At 36.6% G+C, this 15,036-nt stretch overlaps 1 protein-coding gene across 2 annotated transcripts in view; it reads right to left on the bottom strand.

Moving 5' to 3' along the window:
• Nucleotides 1–15,036, bottom strand: part of Malrd1 (MAM and LDL receptor class A domain containing 1) — a 584,432-nt gene that overhangs the window by 251,827 nt on the left and 317,569 nt on the right. For both annotated transcript variants that reach the window (XM_037205982.1, XM_037205981.1), the window contains 2 exons: nucleotides 2,096–2,341; nucleotides 396–553 (listed from right to left, as the gene is read on the bottom strand). In XM_037205982.1, the coding sequence (XP_037061877.1) occupies nucleotides 396–553; nucleotides 2,096–2,341 (404 nt within the window). The remainder of the gene's footprint in view (nucleotides 1–395; nucleotides 554–2,095; nucleotides 2,342–15,036) is intronic.

The raw sequence follows: 15,036 nt of genomic DNA, 5'->3' as shown, positions 1-15,036 counted from the left end.
AATCATACCTTGATCACACTCATGAGCTCAGTCCTTTGTAATGTATTCATGAAGCCAGAATGTCTATTATTAGCACTCAATAATTACGGGAATAAGAGAAAATGAATAGTTGGTCTCTTTTCAAATGTACAAATAACCACTTTCCTCTCATTGAAAAGGACAGGAAAGGAAACAGTGAAATGAGAGAACTTAGATTAACTCTGATAAAAGGAGGCCCTGGAATTGTGGGGTGCCACTGCACTCCCTGTTCCCATGTCCCGGCTAATCAAGTTTCATAGGATGTGTGGCCACAGGAGCCACTCCTTGTGAGGAATGAGGTTTCTGCTGGCCAGACCAGAAATCTGTCCTTCTGGCCGGAGCCTCAGAAAGCTTAGAAACCTTAGCCAAGAGCCTACCTTGATGAGAATCTGAATGGATCCTGTGGCTTTCTCAGATATGAAGTACCAGAAGCTCAGAGTGCAGGCAGCACTGGATTCTTGCCAAATGGCACTCTTGAAGTGGGCTTTGTCACCGCAAAGGCCTGCTGGGGTTGTCTCTAGATACATGAAGTGACCTAGGAATAAGGATGGAATTTAAATAGGACCAAAGGAACAATAAGGGGATTATTCTAGCTTTTTCATCTTAGTTGAGGTTTTTTTTTTTAACTACATTTCATGTGATCTAGCTGCCATCGACATTTTCATCTAAAATGGAGAATAAATCTAATAGCCTTGTCTCTAGTTCACTGGCAGAAAAACTCCCAACTGCCTGTGCTTTGAGCAAAGTGCCCACAGACTAAATGATCTGACAGGGTATTTATGCCATCACATCAACAAGATAGTCATAGGAATCATTTAATGGACTCCATAAACTGCCCAGTTATTATAAAAGAGTTCAAAGATTTCCATGAAATCAAAGTAAGGGAATATCCAGTTACCTGTTGAACATGTAAATAAAATGCTAGGAGTTTTAATGTGTTGTGTGCAAAGAAGGCTATTGAGTTTTATTCTTATTATGAAAATGTCAAAAGCATATCATGTATGTTAGCATGTCAGATGAGTATTTAGATCTTTAAGTCTGCAGCCTAACTTATCAGATCCATTTTATGTGCCAGTGAAATCTCAATATTGAGATACTATTCTGCTATTTGTACTGTTCAGGACTTTATAGTCCTTTTGTTATGCTACTAATGTCCTTTGCTCCTTGAGTGTTGCATCTGACTTTTGACTGTAAATACTCACTATAAAAATATAGTCCATGTCCAGCACTCTCACAGATGCAGTCTTGTGGTTATATTTTCACAGTTTCTCAAAAAGGTTCAATCTCATCACCTATAGGCTTCAGCTCATTCAATCTCACAACCTCAGCTACTTACACTGAGCAAACTATGAAGCTGAGCTTGTGAAAAATCAAAATCAAATGACTTGCTAATGCTCAAAGGAGTGTCCAAATTTAGAGTAATCGATTTCAGATGAGTATGTTTCACTTAGGAAAGTTGTCTGATAGAAGCGAGTACTATCACTCATTTACAGTTACTGAAACTGAAATGAATGCTAGATTGTGACTGTCACTATGGGCTGATTTGCCTCTGCCATCTCCTAGTCCCTGATTCAATTATCTATTGTCATCATTATTATTGTTTACTTATCTGTTGAAGGTAAGTAAAGATGATGTTATTAAAGTGGACCCTAGCCAATACACCTGGGATTTAACAAAAAAAGAACTGTGGAAACTACTATGCCATAAATAAGAGGAGCTTATGTGATAATGTAGGGCAAACTACCATCTATAAGTGGGGGACTTGTGAGGCTACCAGAGGCTAAGGTAGAGGCATGGAAGACTGGTTTCTTCCTGACCACCCTTAGAAGGAACCAGTGCTGCCACTAGCTTCATATTGGCTTTATGACTCCCAAAACTGAGACAGGATTAGTGTCCATGGTCTCAGCTACCTGTTCTAGGTGCTTTGGTATATTTGTCCCAAGATATGAACGTACATGCTAAATGTTTGGTTGAACAACAGTCTCTCTGCCATAGTCTCTTTAGCTGCTGCTGCTGCTGATAATGAGGTAGACTTTATGAACATGAACAGGTCAATAACAACAACCTAGTAACTTACCATGTTCATTTCCAAGTGTGTGGTCTTTTGGAGGTCGTTGGCTTTTATGAGAGCCAATTCCTGAAACCCAGTCTGAGTTTTCAGCGAGGGAGTTCTTCCAGCCACACCAACCTTTCTCAAAAGTGCAGGAAACACCACATTCATCTTCATCAGTGTTATCCCCACAGTCATCTGCAAAATTGCACCTCTGCTCTGGACCGTAGCATTGGCCATTCTGACACTCCTCATAGCCATGTGGGCAAAAACCTGGAATAAAGCAAAAGGGAATAATAGATTAGTCCACCAATAGTCCAAAGGCCACAAGAATGAATTAATTATAATGTACCAAGGACTACGGTTTCCTTAAGAATTTGAGGTATCTGACCCCCATTTCTCTCTTCTACTTTGTTTCAGAGGTCAGATTCATTCACAAGTGAAAAAAATGTGTATGAAATTTCAGAAGAAAAATCCCCTTTGTAACTTGGCCTCAAATTTGATCTCTGACATTATAATATAAAATCAGAAAGGATCTTCCTTTCTGACTTTTGTTTTGTTCTGATGTTCTTGGTATTGTTTTTTAAGACAAAGACTCTCTCTGTAGTCTAGCCTGGAACTAACTACGTTGCCCAGGCTGACCTGAAAAACTCAAAGCAATCCGCAGGCCTCAACATCTTGAGTACTAGGATTACCAGCAGAAGTTGTTATACTTGTCTCTTCCTTCATAAGCTCCTAGATGCCTGAAAGAGAAGCTATTAAGATCATTCCTTGCTTATTTCTATGATGGGGACTCCCATGGCTAGAAGGGAATTGCATAATGATTGAGAGTTGGTGTGGATAAAAGGTGGTGATGTTTCAGGCATGTACTGAAAGATAATCTGGAAATTCCTGCAGATATGCCTGTTGTAGCCTGAATCTTAAATATTTTCCAACAACTTGTTTTAGAAACTTGGTCCCCAGAAAGGTCCTACTGGACTGTTGCAGAAACTTGAAGAGTCAGAATTTAGTAGGAAGTTTAAGTCACTAGAAGGGTGATCTTGAAGGACTATGGAATGCTATCCCTTCTTCTGTCACTTTTTCATTTCTTGACCAAGAGATAAATAGTTATGTGCTCCCAGTTATGACCTGCCTCACCCCAGGCATGAAAGCAATGGAGCCAATGAATCATAAACTGTATCCTCCAAAACTCCATGTCAAAATTAATGTTTTCTCTTTATAATTGATTATCTTAGGTATTTTTATAATGACCAGGACTGTGCTACAACAATTTCATATGGCGACATTGATGTGCATGAGAAAAGAAGTCGACGATGGATGGAAAGTGACATAGAATTTACTGGGATAAAAACCTTGTCCTGAAGGCTTCCAGCCACTTCCTGCTGTGAACATTCCTGAAACACCAGTGTCAAATGATGCCCAAGTCAATGGGCTTCACTCTGTAAAGCCCGCAAAGATAAACTTCAACTATGCATTCTGCTTCCAACAGACCTTCCTTCCATGAATTAATTTCTGAATTGTTTTTCTTGTTGGCAGTAATGAATTAAAGAGTTTTTATTTGGTTCATTTTAGTAGATTGATGATAAGACAAAAGATTTTTAATATTTAAATTATGGAACTCCACTAAGAACCACATGCCAAAACACCTTCAGGGTACAAAGAAAGCAAAAATACTTTTATTATATTGAGAGAAAATCAAAGGTTACAGATGTCAAAAGATTTGTGAATTTTTCAAAAACAGAGTTGCTATTTCAGTCCAGCACTTAAGTCTTCTAAACTGTTTTAAACTCACTGACTTAAAAAGGACCAAGCTGCCCATCACAGAGCAACTCTACTGAGAACTAGTAGAGTTGAGGCCGGTAGAAACATTATTTCTGAAGGGCTAATGAGAAGCTGAGAAATTAAAACATTACTTCATTTTACAAAAGCTGGCACTTATATTGATTCTGCCCATTCCAATTTATTTAGAGAACCAGTTAAGAATTTAAGAGATGATTTTCTCCAAAGTAACTGAATCAAACCACAACTGAACGCTTCCAAGTTAAAGAAGAAAATAGAGACATAGTTCTGAATAGGAAAATATTAAATTTTTAATACATCATACAAACTCAGTAGCGCTAATATTTTGAGATAGTAATACATTTTTCAATTTTTAAAACAAGGTAACTACATAAAAGTACAGTCCTGTAACTATACAAAACTATATTTGAATACAATCTCTACGTTAATAAAGAAAATATCACTGTTACAATATAATCCATTCCATTCATAAGATGATACATAGTGATCTTGTTGTGGAGTTCAAGACCACCAAAAGACTACCTAGAGTCTCAAGATTTTAATCAGCCAAATTTTATTTAAGCTACAACTGACCACATCCCCTTTGGTGGGACTGTAGCCTATCTAAAAGGGGAGAAGAACCTTAAGGGCAAATACCACAATTCATTGCTTCAGACACACACTTTTGCAGGTGTGGGATAACTGCCAGGGTCTTTTGCATTCCTGGAATAATTTAAAGGTCATAAAATTCCTGGAATTGTCTTAAAAGCCTCAGGTGGCTGAGGGCTGGCCTCAGTCCTCTAAGATGGTTGCTTTCATCAAAATGGAGTCCTCATCAGCTACATCCTCCACTGACTCTGACCCCTGTGAATCAGACTGCTGAGTCACATTCACATCGGTTGATATTGAGCCTTTGAGGTCTGTAAAGTTAACCTTAACTGTGTTGACTCTTCTTATAAATGGAAGTGGCCAGTTTATGCAAGGGCCGAACAACCGCAAGCGACAAGAGATGCTTTTCAGTTGATATATATGTATCATATGATGACTATATATGATATTTGGGGAAAGACATAGACCATTGGCACATTCAGAAAAGAAGGTCCAGAGTCTTGACAAAACATGAAGCTTCAGATGCCTAAGATGCATACTAAAGGATCCATGGTATTTTAATTTATTCTCTTTAACAAAATAAAGTTCCCTGCCAGGATGGTGAATTACTAATTTAACAAATAAACACAATTTATACCTACAAAGCACATATATAGAAATATACATTTGTGAAAACTCAAAGAAGCACATTTTTATGAGTTTAACCATCAAAGCTGTTAGCAACCAATGGCTTCCCCCACAGGGTTCCAAATTCTGGGAGCTCAGCATTTAAATGGTCAGGCAGTTCTCATAACCTTTATGTCAGGAACATTTTCTATAGGAATTTATGGCTGTAGCCAGAGACCAGTTTTATGTCTCTGTGATCAAAGAATAGTTTTCCTAAGATAGGTTTAGCAATTGAAGGAGGCTTAGGAATACTTTCATGAGATGGCATAACTAGTTTGGTAGCCCACTGCGATCTGGATTTGATAAAGGACAAGAGAAATCATCAACTAATATTATTTACCTATTTCCAAGTTATTTCATGTGATTGTTGCTTTGCAAAAAGCAAGACAAAGCAAAATAAAACAAAAAACAGCAATGTAAGTAATGTAATCATAGACCATTGGTTGTTAACAGCTTTGATCATTAAAGTCATAAATTTGTGCTTCTCTGATTTTTACACATATATTTCCATACACACACACACACACACACACACACACACACACACACACACACACACATACACACACACACATTTATTCATTTACCAGGAGTTTATTTTGTTAAAGAGAATAAATTACAACACCCTAAATCCTTCTGTATGCATCTCAGGCATCTGAACCTTGAAGACCTTCTTTTCCAAATGTGCCAATTTGAAGGACAGTCTTCCCTCTCTATTAACAGTGATTCTATGCTTCTAGTTACTCATGCAATGATACTGAAAGAACTCTATGTAGTTAAGAAATACATTTTGGTATTCAACTTGACTGCTTACAGTCTTTAAGTTTCACCCCATTTGTCTTTCACATCTAGAGCTTGGAGTGCCCTGTTAGTCCCATAGGTTCAAGAAGAAAGATCACTGACTCGAATCATGTACAAATAAATTAAAACAAACTTTTTTATTCATGTAAATGGGCTCTCTCTCCCTAAGGCAGGGTTTAAGAGATCAGCACTAGATATGGGGAAGAAAAGAGTTTTATAGCTCAGGAGTTGGGGGTTTTCAAATGGATGACTTGGAAGGCAAAAAAGCAGGGTTGCAGAAGCAGAACATAAGCATAACAAGGTGGTCATAATAATCTTCTAAAACAAAGGCATGGTTGCAAGTTGGTCATAACAACATTGTCATAACAGGGTGGACATAATGGTTGCCATTTCCTGGAACAGGGATACAGAATCATTTGTAGTTAAGGTTAAAGGTGGGCAGAACCTGATCTTTTGAGAAACAGAGAGTTAATCATAAATAGGAGTGATCTTAGTTTGTTTTTGCTTCAAGTTAGCTTTCAAGCCTAAGATGGAGGCAGGCTGTTTATTGTGCATCATTTTGGCAAAGGGGCAAGAATGAGGGCATATATAAGAATGTATGTGCACACAGAAAAATCTCATCTAGCTTTCTCCCTAAACAGTACAAAAACCCCAAAGCAGTCTCTTCCCCTATTTTGTCATTTCTGACTACTCTTGAGACATGCATTCTTCCCACAAAGCTCCATTATGCAAAATATACAACTTTTCAAGGAGTTCTTGGTTTATATACAGTGTCATCTGTTTCAGCATTTGGCCACATCTGGAATAGGGCCAAATTATCTATGGATGATCCCAAAGTTCTAGGAGCAGTGGTCTTCATACATATACTATTTTAATCTCATCAATCAAAAAATATTTCAGCAAACTCAGTCAACTGTTGGACCTACCATTAAAATATATTGCATCATGTCTACTGTCACTATTTTGGTAAAAGTCAGTATTGTTTTATGGATTTTTATCACCATTTCCTATCTGATCACTGCATCTCTAACCTTACCCCAAGTGATCTAGAACCATGGATTTTTCAATATGAGACGAAGGTCATATCTGACTTAAGCATTACAACTATTTCCATAGTAGTCTCCATTATGGAAAACAAAGTCTTCAAAATAGACTATTGGGGACAAGGAAGAATAAAGTTGAAGATGAGCCTCAAATTTATGTGTGTGCACTAGAAAATTTAAAAATTATCCAAAACATGTAGCATTATGATTGTCTTAGTAGGGTTTCTGTTGCTGCAATGAAGCACCGTGACCAAAAAGCAAGTTGAGTAGGAAAGGCTTTATTTGGCTTATGCTTCAACATCACTGTTTATCATCAAAAGGAAATCAGGACAAGAATACAAACAGGGCAGGAACCTGGAGGCAGGAGCTGATGCAGAGACTGGGGGGTGATGGGTGTTGCTTACTGGCTTGCTCCCTGTGGCCTGCTCAGCCTGATTTCTTACAGAGCCTAGTACCATACCACCAAGCCAGGAATAGCACCACCCACAATGGGCTGGGCCCTTCCATGTCAATCACTAATTAAGAAAATAGAGGCTTTTTCTCAATCGATATTCCTTTCTTTCACATAACTGTAGTTTGTGTGTCAAGTTGACATAGGACTAGCCAGCACAATGATGAAAGGCTTAAAAAGGTTTAGTATGTTATGGTAATTAAGAAAATATGATACTGACTTACAGAGTTTTAAGATAATTTTCTGGCTAAATCATAGACATCAAAAGTAAGTAATGAGATAACTTCTGCTTATAGCTAGAAAGAGAAAGGAGGTATGAAATTGTCTTCAAACATAAGCAAATAGAACACTAGGCATTATTATTAAACTATTTTTTATCAAATACTGAAATTAGGAATCAGAGGACTGTGGTCCTTTAAAGGAACAAAAGGGAGCATCTTATTATCACTCCAAGTTTCTGCTCTGTAGTGCTTTCCTGGGCTGAATTCTAGAAGTGTAAGTAAACAGAAAATGAGGTCTTTGTGACTGAAGACACAGGGGTAGAAGCATTCCAAATTTGCAAGACAGGAATATAGAGTAAAAGGACTGGTATAGATAAAGAGATGCAAAAATGTGCTGAAGTCTTTGGTTGAATTTCAGTTTGCAGATGGATAGGGCAGAATTCATAAAGAAGAAAGGTAACATCTAAGACAACAATAAACTTGCAGCTATAAATAGAAGTATTTCAAGTGTTCACAGAAAGGCCAACATCATTAGGCTTCTACTGACTAGAGCAAAATGTTCTTGACAAATAGAGGTATTCAGTGGGAACTATAGAAAGATTATGAGCCAGTAGAGGACAAAGTAACTTGAGGAAGAAGTATCCTTCACATTATAGATGAGCAAATTATAATCCTCAATCCAAAACCACCAGTATCTATAAATAGAATTTTATTGAGACAGACACACCCAGTTGATTACATATTAAATTATAGCTAATTTTATACAGTAGTGATAGAGTTGAACAATTGCAACCTGTATATAACTATGTAACCTGTAATGTTAAAAAAAAAAATAGTTTTTGGTAACTCACAGAATAAAATTTCCTGAAATCTGTTCTGCTTTAATCCTCATAATAAGCCTTTAAAATAGTCATTATTTAGGCAAATCAGAAGAGTAAGCAAGTTAACATCTATCAAGGACAAAGTTTGCTGGATTTTAAAATATATACCACACTTCAGCACTCAGCAGTCCAGTCCTCACAGTCCATGAATAACTAGGAATATGTGATCTATATATAGCTAGGAGAAAAATCAGTCAGGAGAAGCAAACACAGACATGGGAAGGCACTGTAGAAACTCTGGGAAATGTTCAAAAGGTAAAACATTTCAGACAGGAGATATACTTTCAAAAATCCTGTGATTTTATGGTGACTATAGTTAAAAATACTATAAAATATTCTTTAAAATAGCAGAGATTAAAGTGTCCTCACTATGAAAAATCACATATATGTGAAGCAATGCACACAGACTTCCTTACTAGTTCAAATTTGCCATTCCACAATATATGCACAATTTAATACATCAAATTTTACACAAGCATATATACAACTTTAGCAGCAACACAACTGAAAGAATAATTTTATGATCAGGATACGATAGATATGATGGAGTTATTAGTGAAGTCAAAGCAACATTTTACAAATAAGCTCATTGTGCTCATTTTCAATTATATAACAACCACAAAAAACTCCTAATGCTAAGTAAATTTAGGAAAAGACTAATATCATCCATGTTAAAAGAAATAAATGACATTTTATGTACTTTCAATGCACATTTACCCTAATGCTGAAAATACCACATACTTGAGTCACAGAATATTGCAAAATCAAGCTAATATGTACCTGGAAGATTTATCCCAACTGGCTAATATTCATACTGCCGAAAAGTGTTATGTGAGCTATTGGAGGAGAAGAGTAAAGATCAATCATATCTAGCTATGAACTATAGGAGCTACAATAATGACTGGCATTGTAAGACATACCCAGTGGTGCAATAATAGCATGAACATCATGGAGTCACCAATCGATTTCTGACTGGATCTAAGTCCTGCTCCACAGGATGAAACCCGTACATGGCAATGTTCCTGAGCCAAGAATTTATGACTACGCAGGTCATAGGCCATAGGGGAGAATATGCAACTATTATGCTGCTAAGTGACACAGTATTAAATTTGCTTCTAATGATGTACCCATATATCAATGCATCTTTCAAGCCTCAGTGTAGAAGCTTCTATTTGTAATTGATAGTGATTAAAAGAGACTACAGAATGCTTAGACATATCTACCATTCCTGCCAAGGTTCTGGGATTATTTTAGAAAAGGGGATAGGAAGAGTGTAAGATCCAGAGGCAGTGGACAACTATGAGGAAACGTCATATTCTGGAAACAGCATGGCAGCTGTACATACATATGAAATCTAGAACATTTGTGCAAACCTGGGTAATCCAAAACCATACCTCATTTCACAGGGTTTATACAACCCTACCTAGTTGTGAAGATATTTAAAACTGTAGCTGCTGGGAGATGAAGAGACAGTTTTCTCTAAGAGTATAGTCCTTTCCAGTGGAACACCATGTCCAAGAATAGTTGTATAGCACAAATTGGTCTTGAAGAATTAAAATTTATTAATAAGACACAAAGTTGAGTAAATAGAAAGGAGAGGTATACCTTGGAGCAGTCGTGGGAAGAGTACTAAATATAACTATAACATGCATAAAACTCACGAAGAACTAATAAAATTAGTTAAAATAAATTAAAGAATAAAAACAAAATATTTTCAAATAGCAACTAGAAATATAAAATTTTATTTTAATTTAAAAGAATACTTAATTTCCAAGAGTAAACACCAGAAACTAGAAAAGAATCATTTAAGTTAACAAAAAGCTCTTCCAAATAAATATCGATTAAAAGCCAAGTATATAATAAAATAATTCAGAATTATTAGAAACTTAATTTCTCTAAATGAATCCACAGTTTAATATCCCAATAAAATTGTTAGTAGGTGTTTTGAGGAGTTAGAAAAATGTTTCTAAAACTTGTATTCTTAGCTCGGCTCAAAATCTGGCAGACTTACAGTATCTGTTAATCTCTATGAACTAAAAAAAAAGTGTGAGTTTTGTTTTTGTGTTTGAAATAATACTTTGTGAATTTGAAAGTACTTTGATATTTGAAAAACCTTTACATTTGAAAAATATAAAATTTTAAAGGTCAGAAAACTTTGTGAATTTCATCCACAAGTTATTAAAACAGTTCACAGGCCCCATATGATCTTCCTCGCTTTCTTTTTTATTGTTGTTTCCAGCCAATGATCATTGGAGTTGGACAACCTAGGTTTACCAGTTGTTGCAGCAGAGATAACATAGTCCTGGGACACTATGGAATATTTAAACAGAAAGGTGTTCAAAGGGGACTTTGGTTAAGTTAATTAACGGAAGGTACAGACAAGAAGTTTTGCTTGTATTAGATACTATGGAGAAGTCAATGACTAGGTGTTCAAAACTTATCCAACAGGAGCAGAACTAGAAAAGACTAAAGTTGTAATGGGTTAGGCTTCATTTCTCCTTTTCCCAGGTCAAGACAGGAAGATGTTTCACCATTCTTTTGGTCAATAAAATGTTCTTATTCAGTTTATCCTTAGATTATATCTGCAAGGTATGAAGGTATGTGTGTGTGTGTGTGTGTGTGTGTGTGTGTGTGTGTGTTTTATTAATTTTAACACCTGAATCTTGATGTGGTGTTGTTTGATGCTGATATCCTGGGAGACTGTTCACACTGAATCAAAGAACATGAAAGATATGCGATGCATGTCATGTAATTTAAAAACAACAAGTAGGTTCTCTAATCATTCCAGACCAGGTCCTGGATATTAAGGATCACTTTTCCTTTTCAAATGTTGCTGTTACATTTATTTGCTTAGAGAGATGGATAGAGCAACATATTCTTCATGGAATAGGAGAACAGAAACAACCAGTCAGGACATCAGATTCCCTTTTGAAAGCCAACTAGTCACTGCAGACTGAATTATTACTTTTAAAGACTCATAAGTATATTAAAGGTCTTCATATTTGTGATTTTAAAAATACCTTTCATTTACTCTCCTTAGATGTTGTACAACTATATATATGTATGTATATATATGTATATATATAGAGAGAGAGACAGAGATAGAGAGAGACAGAGAGAGAGAGGCTAAGACTCTATTACTGAAGACACAGCACATTTTTGGTTGCAATACAAAGAAAAGTCAAGCTGGCATGGGCTGGGAGCTTCCTCCCCACTGGCTAGCATTCACAGTGCCAGAAGGTGTTATGCAGTGTGCTGAGGGAGCAATGTCATCAACAATCTTACCCAACTTTGCACCCTACGAGCTACAAGACTGACCTGTCAGGCAATATATTCCCAGTGCTGCAGTGATGCTGGCCTACCACAGGAGTAACCAAACCCCTCTGACAGGATTTCAGGTTTGCCACACAGGAGCAATTCATGTCTGGTACTAGAAACCTCATCCAAAGTCTATAATGTGGAGAGAGGATGGTGGTCATAGACTTTACCACGGAAGCTACTATTGTAGTTTTGCTATATGGATACAATGTACAATTACCTATAATATTTATGCCCATAGATTAGTATCACTTCCAACCTTGGTCAGAGAAACTTCTGTTTGCAATGGGCAATACTTAATGCTGAGACTCAACTGGTCAAAGTGATGAGAATGTGTGCCTGCTTAGGTATTAGCTCTCTCCCTCCCCAAACAAGTCATCTATATTTCCCTTCCCAGGCTCTGGAATCCTTGCACAAGAGGGAGCAAAAGGAACACGGGAGCTGGAGGACGGAAAGAAGTACTGTGAAAAGCTGCCTTAAACTACTGTTCTAATAATTTCATAGCAGCAGCGGCTACTTATTCGAGAACTGTGAAAGACCCAGCCCATCAACATTTTATCAGGTTATGGGAGGAGGCCATTGGGTCCCACTCTTCCCTGAGAACACATATATCAGTTAATGGTTACTGGGAAAGGTCAGTGATATTCCTCGGTGGTGTAACCAATGGTAAGTTGCTCATGGTCAAGTTACTAACACTTAAATCTGGTGCTCAAACAGGCAACCATGATCAAATGAATGGGCTATACAGACATGAAACTGGAAGGAGACTTGATGGGATAAAGGAGTTCAGTGGGAAGAGGAGGAGAATAAGAAAAGAAATGGGAGGATTTGAGCAAATTAAATTATGAAAGTGTGAAGAATAATCTTTAGCATAGATGATGATATACAAAAAGAAAGCCCATATGATCACAATCTTGAGAGACTGGTTTTCTAAAAGGAAGAAAAATTGTAATTTGCATTCAACAAAAGAAAAGAAAATCTGGACAAGATAGAATGTTATGAGCTTCAAATGAGAAAGGACCAATGTGCTCTTCCAACCCTCATCCTTACTTACAATTGTAATATGGCTGATACTTGCGTTAAGGACCAGTAGGTTTCTTTTGTCTTAGGTTCTCTGGGCATTGTTTTCTAGTCTTGGGCTCATTCTCCTCCATAAACAAAAAGTAAATGACTTTCGATATTCTTTCTGTAACCTCTATTCTCTTCATTCTGAATAACAACCATCTAAATTATCAGAGTACTTCCATAGTCTTGACCAACATGGCAAAGTATATGCTAACAGTTACTGCTCATAGTCATTTACAAAGATATTTTCAGGGCTAGAGAGATGGCTCAGCAGTTAAGCACTCTTTCCTCTTGCAGTGGACTTGGAGTGGGTTTGGCTCCCAGCATTCATGAGGTATCTCAACACAGCTGAGTGTAACTACAGTTCCACAGAATCTGAATGCTATCTTCTGGCTTCCAAGGGCACCAGGCACACAAATGGTGCAGACATACATGAAGACACTCACACACACACACACGCACGCACGCACGCACGCACACACACACACACACACACACACACACATATATAAAGTTTATTTATGAAGAATGATTTATTATACCATTTCTAAAGACGTTTTTATTTATATGTGTACATGTATATCTATCTAGATGTGTGTAAGCTACATATGTGTGTTTGTGGAGGTTAGAGAAGGGCATTGGACCCCTGCAGATGGAGATAGAGGTGATTGTGAGCCACATAGAAATTGTAGAATCGTAGTGGTCCCCTGGAAGAGCAGTGAGTGCTCTGAACCACTGTAGAATCTTTCCATTCCTGATTCTACCACTTTTAAAGACCCAATTTGTGTACCTGATGTTTAACAAGTCGTTATATGGTATAATAATATAACAAGTCTTTATATGATAGTAAAATTCTAATTTTAATTCTATATTTGAAGAAAACTGAAACTAGAAATCCAAAGATGCCTGCAAAAAATGAATGTTCCTTGGTAATCTAACCTGGAGTGAAGTTCTAATACTTCAATTTTAAATAATTTATACACACAGAGTTTATAGCTTGTTACACTTACAAAAGTAAGTAAATAAGGATGGGTTTGTGAAATCTGAAACTCATCCAGAATAACAAGAAGATGCTCCAGCTTTTCTTTCTTTTCAAATAACTAAAAAACATATAATAATCTTTCATGGTGTTTCATGCTCCCTGACAGAGGCTTAGTGTATTTAAGGAGAATTGCTTTTGCCATAGATACTGAAAATAGAGCAACTGCTAGCAGATAGACCTTGAGCCTGATTTAAGCATAAAGCCCAAAATAAAAATCATTTTAGCAAAATTGTGATTTTGCTAAATCTGTAAATCTTGTGATTTTACAGAAGAAAATTTATCAATTTTTCCCTTTCATGGTTTTTTTGTCATCCAACATTAAATATATTTCCCCCATGCTTTTTCTACTACTTTATGATTTCCTATCTCCTTTTAAAAAACATTTAAACATTTTATTCAACTTAAGTGTACTTTGGAATTCAGGAATATGGAAGAAAAGGATTCTCAAAGTGAAAAATGAGAGCTGGAAAGGAAGAGATGATGTTAGCACATTTACATCCAAGAGGAGGGATGTATACACATACACAAAAAGAGCACATGCATTCCCATATACGCTGTATACACTTATGCTGGGTACATTTATTTGGTTAAAGTCCTGAATAGATACATAAGAACTGAATGATTTCTCTAAACCTCAGAACAATAATATAGATCAGGAAAACATTTTAAATCAATTGGTGTTATGCTAATACTATCTGCACTCATTAAATAAATATTTGCCTTATTTAAAAACAATAAGACAAGGCTAGACAGAAAAGAAAAAAGGGGGGTGGGCTATACTAGAAACACTGCAAGAAAAGGGATTGAAGAACAGAAAGCTCTCACTCACGAACCCAGGACAGGCCGAATGTCACTGAAGAATGATAGTCTAGATTAGATGACAAGAAAGTTGACAACTTTTTTTTTTGCATGCCATGGTTTGGGAGGAATGGAAGATTATTTCTATTCTGGACAGTTGTGGGAGAATATCCAACTTACACTATCAACTTTAAGTCTAGAAAAAGAAATAAGAACTGGAATGCTCTATACCTGTATCTAGAATCTATATGTAATAAAAGATAATTAAAAAAATTTCAGTAGTGAAATTCAGAA

The sequence above is a fragment of the Peromyscus leucopus genome, chromosome 5 (genome assembly GCF_004664715.2).
Source record: "Peromyscus leucopus breed LL Stock chromosome 5, UCI_PerLeu_2.1, whole genome shotgun sequence".
Lineage (NCBI taxonomy): Eukaryota > Metazoa > Chordata > Mammalia > Rodentia > Cricetidae > Peromyscus > Peromyscus leucopus.
The sequence above is the reverse complement of the archived record's forward strand: the minus strand, read 5'-3'. Positions and strand labels throughout refer to the sequence as shown.